The sequence below is a fragment of the Eleginops maclovinus genome, chromosome 2, assembly GCF_036324505.1.
Source record: "Eleginops maclovinus isolate JMC-PN-2008 ecotype Puerto Natales chromosome 2, JC_Emac_rtc_rv5, whole genome shotgun sequence".
Taxonomy (NCBI): domain Eukaryota; kingdom Metazoa; phylum Chordata; class Actinopteri; order Perciformes; family Eleginopidae; genus Eleginops; species Eleginops maclovinus.
This window is the reverse complement of record NC_086350.1, coordinates 6859987-6881420: the sequence shown is the minus strand read 5'-3', so window position 1 is coordinate 6881420 and position 21434 is coordinate 6859987. Positions and strand designations below refer to the sequence as shown.

Genomic DNA, 21434 nt, shown 5'->3' with positions numbered 1-21434 from the left:
AATAATGTGGGCAAACCGTCAGCCAATGTGATCATGAGCTGTGAAAAGGAAGCCACACTTGCCTGCACACTAACACACACAAGTCTACAGGATTTGGCAAGAAGCGGAGAAATAATTGCTAGGCTGCATTATAAACATTTTGTACCAACTAAAACCCTCTGCAAATTCAATCAGTCTACTGATTCTGGGCATGGTGACAGCAAGAGGTTAAATGATCTTCTAATCAAAGCCACATGTCTCCACCACCAGTCTAGCCAGTCTAGAAACATCACCCAAGTTTTGATATCAGGCCTACAGGAAAGCCCACAAGTATATGGCACTCATAAACTGTAACTGCACTGTGTCAAAGTAAGTTGAGTCTCAATCTCTGTGCTCTTCATTTCAAAACATTCTACATTAACTCTTATCTGAATGAATTAAGTTTAAATATGTTATTTTTCTTTCTTTTTTGGAAGATACAGCTGTCTTTTTAATTACTGATATCCAGGATTATTTGTTCCCAATAAAATCCACTTGAAATAAATCCCCCTGTTGGGTGAAAGTGAGCTTGCCCAGAACATGCTTGAGGGAGTAATCCATCACATTGAACAACACGTCTGCTTTTATTTATGTCTTTTACTTTATACTTATATTGTAAAGCAAAAGCAATTATTTTTTAAACTTAGCAAACAATATAAACCCAGTGTTTGGATTTGTAGAAAAAAAAACACTGTTCATAAATCAAACTGGCGAAAAGTCATGTCAAGTTTTGTAAGTAAAACATGCAGAAATGTATAGTCCTGGAAACATATTTAAACTGTGCATTGTTAAAAAGGTAGACCTATGCTATAGCAGCACAGGAATAGTTCCTGCAGACTTTTATCAGTCAGTCAGTCAGTCAGGGACCCCCCCCCCCCTCTTCTCTGTTATGTAACTGTTACTTCAACACAGGACACTCCTTTACTGCTTTCCTAAGTCTTATCTCAGCCTTTGTGTATTGCAAGAATAGATAATAGAACTTTAGATGCCATAAAATGAATGAAGAATGCCCCAACATGAGACCCAGAACAGTGTTGGGCGTGATGCCTGGCCGGGTAAAGCTCTGCGACCAACTTCTGATGCCTTCCAGAAACTACCATCACTCCGGCTCAAATCTACATTTGGGTTTTAACGAGAAACAGCAGCGTGAGATGACCTCTTAGCTCTTAGGTGGAGGAAATTGGAGTGGCATTCAAACAGTGTTAATCTTGTTGTGGGGGGTGCAGTACAGTTCCTTTGAAGCTCAACAAAGCTTGTTCTGCCACGTCTGTGTCAATCACCGAGGCCCGGTAACACAGCCAGGCAGCCAGGGGCCGGCCCTGTGGGGCCCAAATGACTGGATGCTGTTAGTCAACACAACTGTAGGAACTTGTTGAGGAAGAAGCATTGCTTAACTTTAAAGTGTGTTGGATTAAGGGGAATGATACGTGTCTGGTTTTAAAGTAGGACATTAATAGACCTCATTAACGTGCATTTATAGAGCCAGGGAGGTTTATGTGGTACATTTTTGGTTGCCCGTAATCATACTGAGACGTGAGGTACCATGTTTTTATTTTACCCTGTAAACACCTGCAAGATTAGGTGCATGACAGTTAGTTTGTAACTTAATCTTCTGGTGTGGAAAGAAAAGTTACTGAATTAAAATGATCTTAGATTGTATCATATTACATTTGCATTCTTACTTCTTCACAATAAAATCCAATAACCTTATTTCAAATAGACATAAGTAGAAGAGGAAATAACATCTAAGGTATAGACAAATCAGAAATATTGCACACAAATTTGACAATGTAAACAGTTTTGGCTCCAATGTTTTTCTTGAGTGGCCTCGAAACATATTTTTCCACATTCGATGGAAAAAACATCAAAGCTGCATGATTATCATGCTTCCGCTGAACTTTATTTACACATGGAGAGCTGAACCAGAAAAACACACGAGACCTGACCACAGTATGCAAGCTCAGAGCTAATGAATGCACTTAACGTGAGTGAATTGATGACTTGATCTCATAACTTAACCAAAACAAGACTGCTCACCTTAATGGCCGGTTCAGCTTTACCCTGTAAACACCCAAATGTTCTGCTTGTATGGACATTTTGCATAAATCCTATTCTTTATGTCTTTGAATTCATAGTAAATGCAACATTTGCCATGCAGCTTGGTCCAGAACATAGTATAGTTTATAGTATAAGTATAAAGTAAACACACCGCATATGAGCGGGTGCTGGCAGTGCTTTTGAACATTTCAAAAGATGTGTTTCTTTCATACTTCTCCCTCCTCTCCACTGGGACAGCTCGGTGTGTCCTGGAAATCTGGACATGTGTGCAGGCGCTTTGCATGCTGGGATTTGTGGTCAAAAGAGGAGAAAAGAGACTCAGGGGGAGCAGAAGGTATCATCTCCTGTTTGATTTCTGGAAAGATATGCTCAGGGAAGATGCTCTTCAGGTATTCCTCAAACTGCTCTTCAAGCTTTCCGCCTGCCATGGTGACCTCTGTGTCAACCTGCCATGTAAGTAGAAGTATATTAGCAGGTGAGGGGAACTAAAGGAATCAGTTTGACAAGTATTTCTACAGTACCTGATTGAGGATAAGCCTGATGTCCGACACAAACTCTGCAGGGCTTTGGTAGCACAGACTCTGCTTTGCTTCCAGTCGTTTTTTCACGGCGGAAAGATTCATTGGCCCCTTTATAGTCACCCTGTTATTAGCACACACCTACAGTATTTAGAAAGGGAGAGATAATAAAAAGAATACAACTTCATGGGAAGATGTAAAAACATGATTAATATCTCATATATACAGTATAAACTATTACAAGCCTGGATTGTGCACAAGATGTCAGTGATTTTTAACCCATTTTGTCATGCAGACAGAGGTATTTCATGCCCAAAAATGTGCACTGCATGTAAGTGCAGATAACAATTACTACAAGCTCTGTGTCAGCAGGTCAAATGCCTGTATATTTATAAAACCTGATTAAAAGTTGCATAATGTCTCTGTATTTACTCCCGTAATTCCATGTGACATTAATCCTGGGATTTATTTTTTGCCTGTAGCCCGCAAGGCTTCCAACTCACCGAGGGGGATACACGGCCTTGAGGGACTGTACTCAGCTTGCTGCAAAACAAGTGCAGCAACAGCCTCTCACACTTCTGCAACAGTGGAAAACAGACCATTGACTTAATATACAACGGATGAAGAAAACACAATTCAACAATCTATATAGTCTATTGCATCGGAATATGTTTAACATGACACAAGTACCAGGATTGCCTCTCAGAACTTATCTGATGCTTATGTAATTTATGTGTAACACCAAGTTGTAGCTGTTCTAATTTGAAAAACAGATCCATTAAAACATGCTTTGCCTGCAACATATTGTTTTTAATAAGCCTCAAAGTATTGTAAGCCACTTCATTTTAAAAACAGAATTGCACAAATGTAATAAGTCTGCATAAAAAAGCTGGCCAATAGTAATAATATGGTTGCTGGTCAAACAGTGGTAATCCATCCATATCACAACCTTAAAACTTGAAAGGTGGTTTGTCGTTTTGAACCTAATGGAGAATGCTAGCTGTGGAAAGCTTTGTTTCGTTGTCTTACAAATGTTTCCAACAGTAGCAGCGCTTTTACCGTTGAAAAGAATGTGATAAAATGATGCATATAAACTAGTAAAGCCACTTCCTTCATCCATATGATTATGTACATTTACAGTGCTTTGTGTAACAAACACCTGCTCCTGTTTGGGAGAATTATACAATAATATGCCTGGTGTTAAAATGTACACCAATAAACAAGGAAGATGTGAGTTTGTTAGGCTAACCAATGAGTGAGCTAGGATTACGAGTGAGTCTGTTCAATGAAGTAACAGGAGGGGGGCGCTGTAACGATGTAATTGTCCTTAATGGACGTAGTAAGGTGGGGATAGAGACAGAATTTAACCATTCATCCATATTTTGGTAAAATATGACAATGTTTGAAACTACAAACTTTCATATAAATAAAAGGAAAAGTGATGCGTTTACTTTCCGAAAGAAAATAAATACAGTACTTACTCGTTTGTCCACAGGGTGAAATCCTCCTTCAGAATTGGGCTCCTTTTTCACTGTTTTGGCTTCAGGTTCGCAGTCATAATCCATCTCTGGAACTAACAGGTTGCGGCAGAATGAGCAAAACCATTTCCCACTGTAAAGAGACATTTCAGAGACTCAACACAAAAAGCCAGTGAGGGATCAAACAGACCAAGTGCATAACGCTGCTCTCAGATGAAAACCTCACATCAAAAAGTGAAAATAACGTGTCAAAAACAGCCTCTTTCTTAGTAGCACAAGGGTTCTTATTTGTGCAAACAGTGACATCAAACGAAGCACAAGTTAAAGGTTTTCCACTGAGACTATAAATACATCAACTTGCCCTGTCAGAGCTTGCCTGGGAGATTTGAAGAGAGTTGGAACATGGCACGAAAGGTGAAACCCCCTGGGACACTGATCACAGCACAGCAGCTCTCTGCCTGTGTGACACGCAGCACACAGGACTTCATTAGAGTCCTCCAGCAGGGCTTGGTCTACCTGCTGTTCTCCTCCCAGGGCACGGATGTGATTTTGAGCATTAGTCTTGCTCTGGTCCCGTGGGCTGCATGGAGGCTGTGAAGGACTATGGGATTTGTCCTCTGTGCTTTGAAGAGGAGCACTGATTTGGGGTTGGTCACCTGTGCTGTCAGGGAGGCTGGCTCTTTGATGGGCTTGGAGCTGAAATCCACAAACAGAGAAAAAAGACTTCCTCTTGGTCCATAGTAAGGCTACATTTGTATTTGCACAGACCATTTTTTTCTGCCCAAAAATGTATAATAACTCACATTCAAGGCTTTGGGTTCTACCTCTAAATAAAAAAAATCCATAGGAAATCTCCCAAAGCTGTTGGCATGGTTACAAATTGTCTAACCACTTGTGTTCTTTTGTCTGTCTGACAGATAATCTCTGCCTCTTCAGATCAATAACTCTAGTGAGTACAGTGTTATGGCAATCAATAGCATTTGCAGGTATCGGAGATGACGGCTAAATTGTACGAAACAGTTTTTCTTTAAATCATACTGTGTTGGTTCAAAATGCAATCATGCTGAAGTAACTGTCTAAAGATTAAACCAAAATTATCCTCTATGGCAGATTGAAAATCAATAGACTAATAATAATCTATTGTCCCCTTACGTAGCCACTGTCATCATCTGGCTCATCTTTGATGACTATGATTGGCCCTGGTGACGACCTTCGTCTTTTCTTGACAGCAGAGCCCACTGCTCCACCGGACTGCTTTGCTTCTGGAGGTTTCCAGGTAACAGTGCTTGGGAAAAAAATAATGAACCAATCAAGAGTAAAATCTAAATTCACTGGAGGGACCAAAACTGGCACAAAGAGACTGGGGTCATTTCAAAGCAGCACTGTTCAGATAGTCAGAATCTGTGCTTCTGTGTGTGAGCAGATGTGTCCTCACCCTGATTTCTCCTCCTGGGATACAGCAGCATACCCGGGTGAATTCTGCTGTCCTTGCACTTGAGAGAAATCAAAAAATCAGTTTTGATATATAGAACACAGCAATACAGTCTGAAAATGTACAAATGACAGATGGCACACACATACCATTTATGTGTTGAAAAGATGGTGGCAGGCTCTGGGGATAGTTGGGTTTCAGCATGTACATCGAACCGCCTGAATCATTCCTCTTATTCAGATACGTAGGCTCAATCTAAACACAGCATTGCATGTTGTTTACTAAACTGTAAGCATCTATATCAATATACAAAATGGATATATGGATTCACTTGCCGTCTGTTGTGATTGAGGCGAGCAGACACCACTATTGATGGGCAGTGGTGTAATATGGGTGTAGAAAGGTGGAGAGGAGAAGACGTCCATGGGTTTGGGTTGGTAGCTGCCTCCCATCCCCCTCAGAGGCTATCAGACGGAGAAACAGAAAGATGGATTGACTGGCTGCAATCATTTTTATCCTACATTCCTGTCAGCGGCTGTAAGCATGTGATGATGGATCTGGAGCGGACACGGTGCGCTTTCAATACCCTGTTGCCGCTGCGGGGGTCGACCCCTCTTGGCAACAGCCTGAACAGAGAGGATTAAACAATAAACCAAACACTAGGAAGTTTGAGGCTTATTTGACTTGTGTTTTGGGATATGTTAATAGAGGAAGCAGCTTATCACTCCAAATCTCAAGCATTTTTATAAAATATTTAAATTTACTGATGCACTTTTGTTGGGATACACCTAAAAGGAGTTTACCAACAGATTCTAACACATGACACAATACTAAAATTACACACCACTTAGTGACATATACTTAATTTAAAGGCTCGGAAAACCTATGTTTTACTTGAGGGATTTGGTGCACAATTATCCTACAAGTTCTGCCAAAGTCAGGACAGTTTTGTTATGCAACATGTCAGAAAAAGCATCTGATGAATGTAGTTTAAAAGGTCAGGGTTTTTTGATTTTCATATGAAATACTTCTGATTTGAAACCATATTTGCAATGTCTACTTCAATTATTTTGCAAACCTTCCAGACTTTATTGATTTTAAAACAATATGAATATTCACTTGCCTTATGATGTCAGCTTTTTGTTTTATCAAAATGACATTGAGGTGGTTATTTCCAAATGAATCTGCACAAACAGTTGCAGTAGACAAAAAAGCAGACTTCCTGCTTACTTAAAAGGACACACTTAAGAATATCTGTTCTGTTACCAGGTTTTGTTAAAGGGGTAGTTCAGAATTTGTGACATAGGACCTCATTTCCAAGTTAGCCAGCGTGCTATTTATCAGTGGAGACCGTTTTCAACACGTTTCATCCAGACCTTCTAGTTGCAGAGTTCGCTGGTGCTAATCATTGGATTCTGCTAGCCTGCCAATAAAAACAGTCTTACCCACTCCACAGTACACCCGATGGCTGTCATAGGGTTGCTGACATCCACCTGGATCCATCGCTTTCTTAGACACATACATTTTAAAGCATTTTGGACTAAATGTATTATCTCTTTCATTTTTTTTTTCTTTTTAAGATATTTTTTGGGGGCTTTTTGCCTTTAATCGGATAGGACAGTGGAGAGTGACAGGAAAGTGGGAGAGAGAGTCGGGGTGGGATCCGGAAAGGACCACGGGTCGGGAATCGAACACGGGTCGCCGGCTTACGGTGCAGGTTCCCCACCCAGCCGGGGCCTATCTCTTTAATTTAAACACGACCTCTACTGCACGTCTGTCCGTCCTGGGAGAGGGATCCTCTCCTCTGTTGCTCTCCCCAAGGTTACTTCCATTATTTTCCCCGTAACTCTGGGGTTTCTTAGGAAGTTTTTGCTTTTCCGATGTGAGGGTCCAAGGACAGAGGGTGTCATATTGGTATTCATATTATTTACAAACTGTAAAGTCCACTGTGACAAATGTCAAATGTGTGATATAAGGCTATATAAATAAACTTTGAAAGATTGATCCTTAAATCTCTTTAAGTTGATTGCACAATAGTTAATAATAGAAAAAACAGCAAGCCCAGAAAACAATCTCAAAAACAATTACAGAACAACTACAGTTTGCTAAGAGAAACACTATTATTATGACTAATATCCTTAATTATAAGTGATTTGAAGTAACATATGAAAACCCTGGTATATTTCTTTACTACCAAGAATGTATAACAGTTCATTATGCAGCTATAACAGCTCGTTCACATCGGTGTGACACAACGTATGTGTGCACTTCACACAGCAGCATCGTCCTGTGAATGAGCCTACATTTGAAAGCTGGAACCAAAACACCCTGTAGAGTAGACTAAACAACTTGGATGACGAGATACTATCAACTATTTCTGTCTTAAGGAATCTTGGGTCTGCTCTGTCACTTGTTGGCTGCTGTTGCACCGCAGATTTCACGGTTTTATTTTATAATTTTGAGTCATAAGCTCGAGCTAGACTAAAATCTATTTTGACAAGGAAAGACATAAATTGCCGAAGATAGGAATGCTGTCAGATCTATTTAGGACAGAACCATTCACTGTCGGTGCTTGTTAGGAGGACTTGGCTGTCAAATGTAACACACACACACACACACACACACACACACTAACCTGGGACGTAAACCCAGGGCTTGGTAAGCTGCTAGTTGGGCTGACGTGGTTGGGAGGTGGCACCATGAACCTGCGGCCTGGTTGGGGCATCATACTGTGGGAGGGGGCGGGGCCTCCTTGCAGGGGCCCAGGGATGGTTCGCTGAAGTCGGACACTCTGGTACCACGTCCAAGGTGGAGGAGATGGTTGGGGCTGCCAGTTGGCCTGTGGGTTTAGCTTCTCCACCTGCATCTGGAGCTGAGCCAGAGTATTATGGGGTGCTCCCAGGGCAAAGCTGTGGGGTGAGCCTGAGGGGCCCGACGCAGGGTGGGGGAGCTGATGAGGGATACCCTGAAAACCGCCCAGCTGGTGGCCTGGTGCACTCTCCACCAGTAAAGAGCCTGAGGGAACAGAAACACAAGACAGGATGCAAGTTACATAATACAACATAACTTCTGCAGAGAAATGTGGGAAAGACAAAGTTTGCATGGATGGTTTGTGTGACTTTGGGGGCTATTAAGAGGGAAAACATGTCATGCTTTGCAGCTAATAACACTGATCTCACATAAATTATTGATTATACTTTTAATCCGTTGAAAATGTTTTGGATAAAGTGTCATTACAACATACTGAAAAATGTTCCCAGAGCAAATGGCTTGTTTTGACAGTTCAAATCCCAAAGATATTTAATTTACAATAATATAAAACAAACAAAAGAAAACCCTCAGGAAAAAGATGTTTGACCAAGAGCATATTGGGATTTCTACTTACCAAATTCTAGAGTCAAAACTTTTGATGTTGAATTTTCTTTGGCTGACCTTTATAATATAGCAATGTTTTAGTACAATTGTCAGGCTAGAGATGAAATTGCTGCAGCAGCACAGCTTTTCGGGCCAATTAGGCACTCGGCCCTTCATCCAAATGACAAGGGGGAACCAACATATCAAGCGGTAAGTTATATAACTTGAATGCAGATATGAAAAGGCCGAAACAATGGTATGGAAACAAGATTCAAATGGGATTTTTAGAAAAGAAGTGTAACTAGCCAGAGTATAATTATTGAATAATTGAGATTTTAAAGTGAAGAAAGAGACTCTTAAGTAACAGATGATCATTCCAAAGGGTATACACCTGATCGAACTAGCACTAGCATCATGCTGTGTCTGCAAGGTTTGCCACTAGCATTGTCATGCTTTTTTATTATAAGTCATTTTGTGAAAATGATCATCATGGCTTTTATCTTATAAAACCAGATTTTGTGGCAGTTGACCAGTTCAATAGTCTTAAAATTAGTCAGAAGTACTTTCCAGTCAAATTAGGTAGGGTTTAGAAGTTTTAAAACTACTGATTCACAAAAAGGCCAAATGAAAACAAAACAGGGATCTAGATTAGCTTAATTTAGCCAGATGTTTGTGTATGTCTTACCCAGATCCACATTTGAGGCCCAATAAGAGGATCGACTCTGGAAGCGTACAGTGCTCTGTGGTATAAACGAGGTACTGCATTTTGCCCGCAGGAGGTTTCCAATCTGAAACAGAATCTGCGACAGAAGGGATATTATTAATAATTTTCAGAGGAAGACTCTTGTGTGATACAAAAGGCATATGTTCCCACTTCATCACGTCAGAGAGAAAGACCACTCTCCTAGGTGGCTTTCAGAGCTGAATTTCATGCTGGGAAACTGGTGAGATGTGAATGATCAGATAAGCCTTACCAAGCGTTTACAGTACAGCAGGGCCGTGCCCCCATTCCTGGCTGTGGCCCATTTGGTGAAGTTGATGACATGATCCAGGTGTCTGGATAGATAGCCGATGTCCTCCTGCTGTTTTCGCAGGACACTCTCATGATCCTTTGTTACAGCCTGGAAAACATTGATAAGGGAACATCTGCAGTGCTTAAACAGCTTGAGGGTATGAGATCTTGGCCTTTGGGGGAGACAGGTAACTGAGTTTGCGAGCAAATAATGTCCTTTGGACAAAAAACAGCAGTCTTCAGCATGCAACTTAGAATTAACACTGTTTGGTTATATGCGTTATATATTCAAAAGCGTTTGTCTTACCTCAAGTTGATTAACTAGCATCTTGCCCTTCTTGTTTATCTCAAGAATCAAACTGCAGATGGATTTGTTTATTTCATTATGAACAGACGCACGATTCTGATGAACCTGAAGGAGTCTGAAAATCATACATAAATATTAAAACTTTTAAATGATTTGCAAAATCAAGCACGTATTAACACATTTGGTGAATTATTACTGGAGGTAGGCATGATTACAGTTAATTGTGTGGATGACATCATGTGGAAGTTGCAACAGCAGTTCTATAAACTATAAGTACGTTCCTCTTTTGTATATGTTTTGCGTACTTGACATATCTTTTGCTGTGGGGAAATACATACCTGTTGTTTATGGAGTTTGATACCTCTTCAATAGTTTTCTTTTTCTCCTGCAGTTGATGGGTCATGCTCTGCATGTGCTGTTTATGGTTCTTATAAGCATCTTCAAGGAACTGGTAACTAGTCAAAAAGAACATAAAGTCAGCGGATGCAATAATATAAATAGTAAACATCTCAATGGGAGACAGGGATTATGGTATGTGCAACAGCACTCCTAAAACACGGGTTGAGTGACACTTCTTCAGAAGGGACATGTTATAGTGATTAAAATATCGTTGTAATGTTTAAATAAAGACAGAAATGTACCTTAATATGTATTGTGTTATATTGTAAATTGTGACTGTACTTGTGCTCCTTGTGCTTGGCCAGCTGGCAATCACGACAGGTCAGCAGGTCGCAGGTCTCACAGAAGAGCTTCAGCGCCTCCTGTTTGTGGATGTCACAGAACACCGGCCTCTGAGTCAACACACCATTGACTTCTGGGGAACAATAGGAGGGCAGAGAACATTTCATTTCATTCTGGGTACCATACAACTCAAATCTGACCATTAATAATACCATGTTGGGTTCTGCTTTTCAAACTAATTTCATTTTTTTTAAATTCCACTGCACTACACGAGCAATGTGTTCCATTATTTCATTGAGTTGGAATGTGTCTAATTAGCTGTAATTTGTTTTTAAATTGGATGAAATTAAATTTCATCTATCATTCAAACAATAAAAAAACGGTTTAAGTAATGTTTAAGTATTACCATCATTGACCAATAGGCCTAAAGTTTATTTAAAGATTAGTAATAGTCTGTGTAAGAATGTAAACTATTGTGAGTGCACAAACTCCACAGGGTTCTTCATTTTAAGACATATGGAGCATCAGAAGCTTAAAGAACAATATTATTTACTTTGTCATATAAACACTGCAAGTCATTTATAGAAGATCAAAATGAGGGGAGGACCCTGGGAAAAGTACCTTGCGATACTTCTGCCTTCTGCCTGATGGTGTGGTCTTTGGTGAATTTGACCCTTTGGTGCGCCTCCACACAGGTGGCACAGAGGTACTCAACACAGTCCGCACAAAACCCAGCAGCCTCAGTGTTGTCATCACATGTCATACAGAGCTAGGGAAGAGGAGGTTAGCGTCAGAGACTGATACATTACAGGTAGTTCAGGTATCATGCTCTCTTGTTTCGTCAAGTAAATAGGACAGAAGAAAAATCAATGTCCCTTATGACTCCAGTTAAGTACCTTAATTGACCCTGCTCAAACGCCCAGGGCACACAACCATGCTTATAATGAAGGAATAGTATATCCATGACCCTACAAACTAGTGACAAGGCTGCCCCCATATGGTAATGCAATGCATCACTAACCTGGACTGTTCTTTCCACTGTGCTGCTGGGAGTCTCAACGGAGTCCTTCACAAACACGTTTTCCATCACATCTACCTCCATACACTCCTGCCTGCACACCGGACACCGGATCACATTCACTGGAAGCAAACAGAATCAAAATTAAAATCTATATAAAAGATAAATGGGAGAGGACACCATATAGTCGAAAGGCATCCATGTGTGTATAATGTACGCACTTAAACACACGTGTGTCTTACAGATCTTCATTGATTCTATTGGTTATTGCTTTCAGTAAAGATGAGTATTTAAGGATCCACGATGACTGTTTGTAAACACAGTGACTCACGTGGTTTGGTCGCGCTGTCCACCTGGGAGTTTGGCGTCTCTGCCATGGCCAGATTCCTCGAGGGCGAAGGGAGACATTTCTTGCAAAAAGAGTGCAGACACGGAAGAAGTTGGGGCTCTCGACTGTGAAAGTTTAAAGTGCAAACGGGGCAAGAGTCCAAGTAATTTCGGCCGGATGCAGCGGACTTTTCCTCCTCCACTTGCTTGCTCTCAGCTTCGTTCTCAGCGGTGAAGGCAACAGCATCCCCCGCCTCCTGTTTCCCTGTGCGTTCATCCATTTCAAGCACTTTCAGCTTTCAAGGCTAAATCTCTCCGTGTGTAAAATATGTTGCCACACAGGTGAGCAGAGCAGACCATTTCCTCATATAGTTCGCAAACAAGCACACCTTCATTTTCCTCCTACTCTCTGCCAGCTCATGTTTTTTTTTTAGCATGCTAACATGATATCTTCACGTAAACGCGACAATATATCGACTGGAGCACAGACCAGAAGAATCAAAATAGAAACCCTCGGTCGGGGTCTCGTGCTGCAGATGTTGATAGATGAGCTCTTTAAATCCACCGCACGCGCTCGTTGCTGCATGAGAGGGTGGGGTCAAATAGCGCGCGTTCGTACAAGAGGGAAACAAGCTGAGGATATTTACACACTGAGACTTCATGTTTACAGTTTAGTAGTAGTAGTATTTAGTAGACTTTGTAGCAACAGTAGTCGTTATCATTTTGTCTTAAATCTGAAGGACCGTAAATATGTAGACTGGTGAAGCTAAAGGTTATTATACCCTTTTTACATCCATCCAATTTGAAATATACTCTTACTTCTAGGTTTTCAAGAACACAAACAGTTCCAAACGTTTCATGCAAAATGATGAGCATATCTTGCTTTTAAATGTTTAACCCCTCTATTTTTAAACGTGTATTGAATGTGTCTATTTGTCTAAATGTGTTTAAAGTGTTTTAAAAAGTCAAATACACATTTTATAAAGTGTCAGACCAGTCCAAAGGTAACCCCCTTTGACAGATATTTAAAAATAACTATTCCCCTAACTTCATACCGGTTTAACTCAACAGAAAGGAAGCACAAGTGGGTGAGCGACCAGTTTTAGTATCATTGCTGTAATACACTGGTAATGTTATTTCTCCTTGAGGTACTTGTTGCTACATAATCCATCTGACCTAAAAACTGAACATGTCGATATGGACCATTACTGCACTACTTAAATGTTTATCTGTTCAGAAAATAAGGAATTTTAAATGTTTCCATTCTTTACGGAAGATTAATAATACAACCATGCTTATGATAGTCTACATGGGCAGTCAGGGGATAAGTAAACACAGGAACACCCTATATCACATTTGTTACAAATGCATTAGCATCGTAATTGCAACCACACAACATTATGATTGATTGGGTATGTTTTTTTAAAATGTGTTATGCAATACTGCTGCACTCATATCCCCTGTGATCATTAATCAGTGTGTTAATATAACTGGTTGATCTTGTGTTCATTAATCTTTTTTTATGCTCCTTTACATATGTATTGAACCACAATAATAACAACACACACCCATAAAAACAATTAGTGAGTCTAGTTTTTCAAGCCCACAACACAGCATATTAAAAGCTGAATAATGTTTACAATATAGAGGGGTTAACATTTTTGAATTAAGTCCAACATCATAGTCAGTTTGTTTGGGTTTGACTCGGCAACACCAGGGTTCAAGGTTCATGGTCTTTAATAAATAAATAACCCAGTCTTGGTTAACATCCATGGTCGCCGCAGGCTAGATAGCAGCACAGTCTATCCACACACCTGTCATGGATCTGACAGCAGAAAGCCACAGTATCCGTCTCAGTGACGGGAACCATATCCCACTTCTGGGATTGGGCACTTATGGAGACCCTCGAACAGTAAGAAGAATATGATGTTTGTTTTCTAGAGTTGTTCGTAAGATACGTTTATTAATGGCTGCTTCAGGACTCTCCATAATGCAGGAGTTTCTTTCTTGTATTGATCAGATAATCATTAACGAGAATAATTAAAAAGAAATGTCAATACAAAGTGCAGCATGACTCAATGTTTACCAGGTCAAATAATGTATCTATTATATTTTGATTTACATTAGACACCCAGAGGCACAGCACTTGAGTGCGTCAAGCTGGCCATAGATGTGGGTTACAGGCACTTCGATGGAGCATTGGTGTATTTCAATGAGCATGAAGTCGGTCAAGCTATTAGAGAAAAGATTGCTGATGGGACCGTTCAAAGAAAGGACATCTTTTACTGTGGGAAGGTAATACGTTTTGTCCTATGTCAGTGGTATAAATCATATTTAAATCTTGTATAACTAGTTTCATGTTACTTTTTCTCAGCTCTGGAATACATTTCATCCACCAGAGTTGGTGAGACCAGCTTTGGAGAGGACACTGAAAGCCTTAAAACTAGACTATGTGGATCTCTACATTGTTGAACTCCCTATGGCCTTCAAGGTACACCATTTGATTGCAGTTCTTTTAACAACCAGCCATTTAGTGTCTGAACATTGACCTAAGATAGTCACACTGGTAGTGTTTGGTTTAAATAATGCTCTTATTTATTTACTCTGTCAGGTTTTTAAACGATTTTATTGTAAAACTCTTTTAAATAAAAGACACAATAGAACTAGAAAGTATGGCAACACACATCTGGCAACACAGCTGCATGCACAATCTAATGTTTATTTTAAGTTATATGCACTAGATAGGAAACCAACACAATTGTATTAAACTGTTATATTTATGCATAGTAGCTGCAGGACATGTGTGAAAAGTGGCTCATGATTGGTTTTAGGCTACAGATCAGATTAGACAGCCATGTATGGGTATATCTGCTTATGAACTCAAACTATCTGGCCCCATTTACAGTTGGCATATACACTGCCTGGCCAAAAAAAAAGGTCACACACTCTAATATTCGTTGGACCGCCTTTAGCTTTGATTACGGCACGCATTCGCTGTGGCATCGTTTCCACAAGCTTCTGCAATGTCACAACATTTATTTCTGTCTTGCATTAATTTTTCGCCAAGATCTTGTATTGATGACGGGAGATTGCGAACCACTGCGCAAAGTCTTCTCCAGCACATCCCAAAGATTCTCACTCGGGGTCAGGTCTGGACTCTGTGGTGGGCAATCCATGTGTGAAAATTATGTCTCATGCTCCCTGAACCACTCTTTCACAATTTGAGCCCGATGGATCCTGGCACTGTCATCTTGGAACGTGCCCGGGCCGTGCCATCGGGGAAGAAAAATGGAAGAACCTGGTCAATCAGTATATTCAGGTAGTCAGCTGACCTCATTCTTTGGGCACATAACTTTGCTGAACCTAGACTAGAAAAACTGCAGCAACCCCAGATCATAGTACTGCCCCTACAGGCTTGTGACCTTTTTTTTGGCCGGGCAGTATATTAGATATTTGTATGAGTTGTTAAATCAACCAACGCTGAAGCCAACTGCACCTTCACGCTCTAACTTTGTACAATATTTGCACAAATATACACCAAAGCATGCCACTATTATTTATGCAAAAATATTGAATTGTTCTTAAATATTAGCCTGGAAAGGAGTTCTATCCAAAAGACCAGGATGGAAAACACATTTACCACCACACAGACCTCTGTGCAACATGGGAGGTGAGCTCCATTAAATTCCCAATTTATAAACATGCTTTATTATCCTGCATTTTGTCTGAAATGTCTGGATATGGTATTTTCATGACAAGCCAAGCTTCATTCAAAGATCTGTTCTTTCTGCTCGGCTGTGCTTCATATGCGTCTCAACTCTCTCAGTGCGTCTGTAAAGATAATCACCATCAGTCAGAGGATGTAAATCTTTTTCTCCTCAACAGGCTTTAGAGGCTTGCAAAGACGCAGGGCTGGTTAAATCTCTGGGAGTCTCCAACTTCAACCGCAGACAGCTGGAGCTGCTGCTCAACAAACCCGGCCTGAAACACAGACCTGTATCCAACCAGGTGACCCACACTAGTCTCCAGACCCGTACTGACTTCAGAGAAAGTGTAGTATTACAGTCGTTAATTAGAATGTATTATATAGACCAGTTTTTTTTAATATATGTGAAAGCTCCCACATTGTAACAAGCGTCTGTAGCTGGTTTGGCTGTGTGTGTTCTTTGGCTACTTATATTGTTTGCTTTAAACTCAACAGACTAAGATCATCATAAAATGTTATCAACATTTGTTTTTCTTTATCTTTATGTGTTAAAATGAGTCAATCTTTCCCCCTCTATGCCCAATATGATTCTGGCTTTTAGAGCAAAGGGTGCTAATGTAATGTCGGACCACAGTAACAGTTTTTCTTTCTAAATTACATATTTTCTTCTCACTTACCTGTAGGTTGAATGCCATCCATATTTCACACAGCCCAAGCTTCTGGAGTACTGTCGTCAGAATGACATAGTGATTGTTGGCTACTGCCCAATTGGCTCCTCCAGAGATGCCTCCTGGTAAGAGACATGCACTTTTCACTGAAGGCTGGTATTTTGTTAGTGTTGTTTCTTCTGGTGCCGTTTTCATGTAAGGTAAAAAAAAAAGGACAGGTTTTTAGGCTTTAAAAACACTGAAATCTCTGTAACGCAGAAGCAGGGGAATTGATGATTCATTAGATCAGCGGTTCTCAGCCTGCGGTCCGCGGCCCCCTAGTGGGCCGTGAAGGTATCGCAAGTGGGCCGCCAAATAATTTTCAAAAAACATCTAAATATATATATATATATTTTTTTTCAAAACTTAAATTGAAAGTTGATGGTAGGAACTTCCCCGCGGGACCACCTTGATAATAAAACAAAACATCCGTAGTGTATATTTAAGGGATAATGGCGGTCGTTATGGGGAAAAGAACACCCAACAGACTGATCAGGGAGCCCAACGCGAAGCGATCTCTTGCTCCTGGCTGAGCCTACATGCTGTACTTGCAGCATTTTTTTTAGGCCTATTCATTTAATGCACTGGTTTCGGTTTGTTTTGATGTTTGGGTTTTTTCTGCACCATTGTATGTGTGATTTACCTCACTACAAATGATGCGTGTAACAGATGTGCAATTGTTATGTATAAGAATGCATTTCTCAATTTCCAAATGAAATAGTTATTAATTTGCTTATTGCAGACAGCCCCCTCACCTTTTAGTTTCTTGTTTCTGTTTATTACTGATGGGCAGCTCCTTTTATAAATGAAATAAAAAGTAATTTGAGAACTTTATTTAGCCTCCGTATAGTTTATGGTTGAATGAGGGCCACGGATTTTTTATTTATGTATTCTTAAGTGGGCCCTGAGTCGAAAAAGGTTGGGAACCGCTGCTTTAGATAAAGAAAAAACGAAAAACTAATCTAAAGATAAACGTCTCCCTCTCTGTCTTTGTGTTTTCGTCCTTTTCCTGGTTTAGGGTGAATGTGAAATGTCCTCCCCTGCTGGAGGACGAGCTGCTTGTATCCATTGGGAAAAAGTACAACAAGAGCACGGCTCAGGTAGCTCTTCGCTTCAACGCCCAGAGAGGAGTGGTCGTGATCCCCAAGAGCTTCAGCCCCGAGAGGATCAAACACAACTTCCAGGTGGGTTTAAGTAAATACCTTTTAATGTATGAAAGTTTTGTGTTTTTTTATCAATAAAGGCAAATTATTATATTGATTTTATACAGTAATCTTCAATGTATTGAGATTATTTCACTGAAACAACTCATCTTTCCTTCCAGATATTTGACTTTTCACTCTCTGAGGAGGAAATGAAAGCCATTGAGGCGCTGAACAAAAATATCCGCTTTGTGGAGCTGCTGATGTAAGTATAAGCTTTAAAATGTTTTTCTAAAAACACAAACAAGTTAACATCATTATGCTTTGAAAGCAACTTCTTGTTGTTTCAACACAGGTGGAGCGACCATCCAGAGTACCCATTTCACGATGATTATTAATATCTTTACTGACCATAAAGTATTCCAACTGACTTTGATTTTCGTCACCTTTATTTCACCATTAAAGTCTAATAATAATAATAATAATAACTTCAACTTATATAGCACCTTTCATGGTACCCAAGGTCGCTTTACACATAGGGAGGGGAAAAGGGGAGTGGGGGTTAGGGATCAAAGGACTTAGTGCAGAGAAATGTTTTGAGGTGCTTTTTGAACATGGGCAGGGATTGAGCAGAGCGGACGTGGAGTGGTAGACTGTTCCAGAGTGTGGGAGCATTGGCAGAGAAGGCCCTGTCCTCAAAAGTTTGCAACCTGGTGCGGGGAGTGGCCAACAGGTCCTTGTCAGAGGACCGCAGGGAACGTGACTGAGTGTAAGGGTGGAGGAGACATGTGAGGTATTGTGGTGAGAGTCCATGGAGAGATTTGTAGGTGAGCAGGAGGATCTTGTAGGTGATGCGTGACTTGACTGGCAACCAGTGGAGCTGTTGGAGGATGGGAGTGATATGTTGCCAGGGCTTTGTGTGGGTTAGAACCCTGGCAGCTGAGTTCTGGACGTACTGGAGTCTGCTAAGGGCCTTGGTGGGCAGTCCAGACAGGACACCGTTGCAGTAGTCCAGACGGGAGGTGATGAAGGCATGGATGAGTGTCTCTGTGACTGAATGCGTGAGTGAAGGCCGGAGTCTTGAGATGTTTCTGAGGTGGTAGAAGGCAGACTTGGTGATGTTGTTGATGTGGGACCGGAAGGAGAGAGTGGAGTCCAGGATGATGCCCAGGTTGCGCACCTCCGGAGATGGGGAAATGGAGCAGCCATCCACAACCAGGGCCAGGTCACCAACTTTCCTGAGCATCGGTGCAGGAGCCACCACCATGAGCTCTGTCTACTCTGGTACATGTTAACAGGGAACACTAGAGGGCTCTAGCTCACAGTAAATGGAAAGCACAATAAAGGATAACAAGACGTGAAGTTGTTCTATAAGAGTTTCATGCTGGATTTGCTTAGGAGTTTATGTAATATTAAAAAAGCATTCATTGTCACTGACTTGAAATGGACTCAACATCTGCTTTAAATAATGATTGGTTTAAAAAATAACTATGACTATGTGGAAATAAACATCCTATATGTAGAAAAAATACATACCTGCTGCTCTGGTTTGCTGAAATATTGATACAGGTTTTTCTTTACAACAGTTGTCTACAAATGGCAGTTCACAGGAACATTTAAAAAACAATCAAAGTTGACCAAAGTCCTGTCCCTTGTTCAAGGTAAAGCTGTGTGTTATAGCAAACACAGATATAGAGCAGGTAGTTATGTACTTAAAAGAGTAGGAAAAGTAGTACAAATGCTATTTAGGGGAACAAAGATTTCAGCTGTGCTGGATCTCAAAAATAAAGCACATCTGTATTTGTACAAATTCAATTGTTTTGTTGTGAAACACTGTGACGATGAATGATCATTGATTTCTTAGATAAATTCTAACTGGAAAGGAGATTTGTTTTGGAATTATACTTTCAAAATGACTAAACCATTCAATAATAAGTCAATTACATGTATGAATGCATGATTTACATTCTCAAAATAAATATCCTCTGAAAAGGGAAGACATTATTGGACAAACTAGATTTTCTAGGCATAGCATTTTCATTTTTTCAAGCCCCAATTTCTGTTTAAGTCTTCCAGATACAATGAACAAATATTTAAAATGGCATGCTCCATTGTTCCACTGTTAAAGCTTAATCTAACCATAAACCCTGTCAAGAAGGTGCAGTGCAAATAACCTACAGTCTGTGTATATTCTAAAAACTATTTGCAAAAATGTGATGTCATTAATAGGGGTTGCAGGTAATTACTTTTCAAGTGGCCGGAGTTTAAAACCTGTGTTGTCCTGCTGTCCAAACACTTCAGCCCCTGAGGAATTTGGGTTTAAGGATCTTGCTGAAAGACATCTCTGTGGTAACGAAGCAGAGGGGTGGGTGTTGTTTATTTGATCCTGTTCTGAAACATCTCTTCTGCCCTCAGCTATGTGGCGCTACACAGCCTAGACAGCGAGCTAAACAAACTGGTCGAGGAGTCTGAAGAGGCTTTCAGAGCGTTTACTTGACACAGTTGAATTTTTTGTGAAACTGCAAAATACAAAATAAAGACAAGTTTCAACCCACTTTCATTGTTTACCTATTCTAGCATTACGCTATTTAATTTACGCTAAACAAAGGACCAGTTCAATGCTAAGCTTCACAGAATTGTTAGCTAGCCCAACATGTTTCAAACTAAATGCACAATTACACTTTACACATTACAAACATGAATATATACGCTTAAAGTTACCTAAGCACATATAGTTGACCTAGTTGCAAGATAACTACTTACAGATTGTCCTGTATCAAGTGCATACGCGAGCAACAGAAACAGCAAGTCTTTCTCCCTCTTTTACCGTTTGCACACTGACTACACAGAACGTAACATACTGACAATTAAAAACGATACCTAACTTGGCCACTAGATGGCAGTATGTTACCACATAAAAAGGTGTTATTAGGAACAAACCTAGGGACAGAATACTCCCCGCCTGACATCTTAAGGATGTCACCCAAACAAACTTATGTAAAATATTTGAAAAGGATATCAAATTAGTCCACAGTCTCTTAAGCAGTGTCCTTAGAAACCAGAAGGACGACTTCACTTATAGGCCGTAGGAAGAGTCTCTGTTCGCCCTTCCGCATGACTTTGACCTCTATTTTCCTGACTCTGCCATCCTCACTGGAAAAGGTTTTGTTGACGAGTCCGATGGGCCAGTCATTCCTCTTCTCCTGACCATCCTTCAGCAGGAAGATGTCTCCTTCTTGTAGGTTCGGTCTCGGTGTCCGCCATTTCCGTCGGTCTTGGAGCCCACTGATGTATTCCTTTCGCCATCGTACCCAAAAGACCTCAGCCATGTACTGCACGCGCCGCCACTGCCCTCTGCAGAGGTCACGGCTTTCAAACTGGTTGGATAAACATAGACCAGGCAAATCTTCGAGCATGACTTTCCCTGTAGCCCCTTTCCACATACCTCTGTGCAACTGGACGAGGTTTCAATGGAGTTTGGGTTGTCTGGCTCCCCGCCTTGACCCTCTGTAGGTGTCTTTGGATCTTTCACTGACCAGGGCAGTGGGCCAGCATGCAGTGCTGACACGTGACTGTTGCTGTTGCCCCCTGAACAGTGAATCACTGCTTTGCAGTCTTTGGCCCTGTGCCTTGTCGATATGCAACATTTGTAGCAGATGGAATGCTCTTCGAGTAA

The 21434-nt window shown here is 40.7% G+C and overlaps 2 protein-coding genes across 4 annotated transcripts; one reads left to right on the top strand and one right to left on the bottom strand.

Annotated features, from left to right (window-relative positions):
• Positions 1–1552: 1552 nt before the first annotated feature.
• Positions 1553–14249, bottom strand: LOC134876874 (transcription intermediary factor 1-alpha-like). Of its 3 annotated transcripts, none has more exons than XM_063902083.1 (18): positions 12208–14249; positions 11880–11998; positions 11480–11627; positions 10859–10991; positions 10516–10632; positions 10178–10292; positions 9833–9979; positions 9544–9658; positions 8140–8519; positions 5840–5968; positions 5654–5759; positions 5508–5565; positions 5225–5357; positions 4434–4768; positions 4076–4205; positions 3098–3172; positions 2598–2735; positions 1553–2522 (listed from the first exon to the last, which is right to left on the bottom strand). In XM_063902083.1, the coding sequence occupies exons 1-18, from the start codon at positions 12482–12484 to the stop codon at positions 2283–2285; spliced, it is 2895 nt and encodes a 964-aa protein (XP_063758153.1). In that variant the 5' UTR covers positions 12485–14249; the 3' UTR covers positions 1553–2282. The 3 variants fall into 3 exon arrangements, with proteins under 3 accessions (XP_063758153.1, XP_063758161.1, XP_063758170.1); XM_063902091.1 differs by having other exon boundaries at positions 4449–4768; XM_063902100.1 differs by having other exon boundaries at positions 2290–2522; positions 2598–2718.
• LOC134876891 (aldo-keto reductase family 1 member D1-like) lies at positions 13970–20282 on the top strand. The gene is made up of 9 exons (XM_063902129.1): positions 13970–14115; positions 14331–14498; positions 14578–14694; positions 15796–15873; positions 16089–16211; positions 16593–16702; positions 17635–17800; positions 17941–18023; positions 18114–20282. Exons 1-9 carry the CDS (start codon positions 14023–14025, stop codon positions 18154–18156), a joined length of 981 nt encoding a protein of 326 aa, XP_063758199.1. The 5' UTR covers positions 13970–14022; the 3' UTR covers positions 18157–20282.
• The last annotated feature ends 1152 nt before the right edge of the window (positions 20283–21434 follow it).

What these genes read in the sequence shown, in the direction of transcription:
- LOC134876874 (XM_063902083.1), bottom strand. Translation starts at nt 12,484, where the DNA reads ATGGATGAACGCACAGGGAAACAGGAGGCGGGGGATGCTGTTGCCTTC. An exon ending in ATCTTTTCAACACATAAATG is followed by an intron (nt 5,566 to 5,653) that starts GTATGTGTGTGC and finishes ATTTCTCTCAAG; the next exon opens with TGCAAGGACAGCAGAATTCA. An exon ending in CAGATGATGACAGTGGCTAC is followed by an intron (nt 4,769 to 5,224) that starts GTAAGGGGACAA and finishes TGTGGATTTCAG; the next exon opens with CTCCAAGCCCATCAAAGAGC.
- LOC134876891 (XM_063902129.1), top strand. Translation starts at nt 14,023, where the DNA reads ATGGATCTGACAGCAGAAAGCCACAGTATCCGTCTCAGTGACGGGAAC. An exon ending in CTTATGGAGACCCTCGAACA is followed by an intron (nt 14,116 to 14,330) that starts GTAAGAAGAATA and finishes GATTTACATTAG; the next exon opens with ACACCCAGAGGCACAGCACT. An exon ending in AACTCCCTATGGCCTTCAAG is followed by an intron (nt 14,695 to 15,795) that starts GTACACCATTTG and finishes CTTAAATATTAG; the next exon opens with CCTGGAAAGGAGTTCTATCC.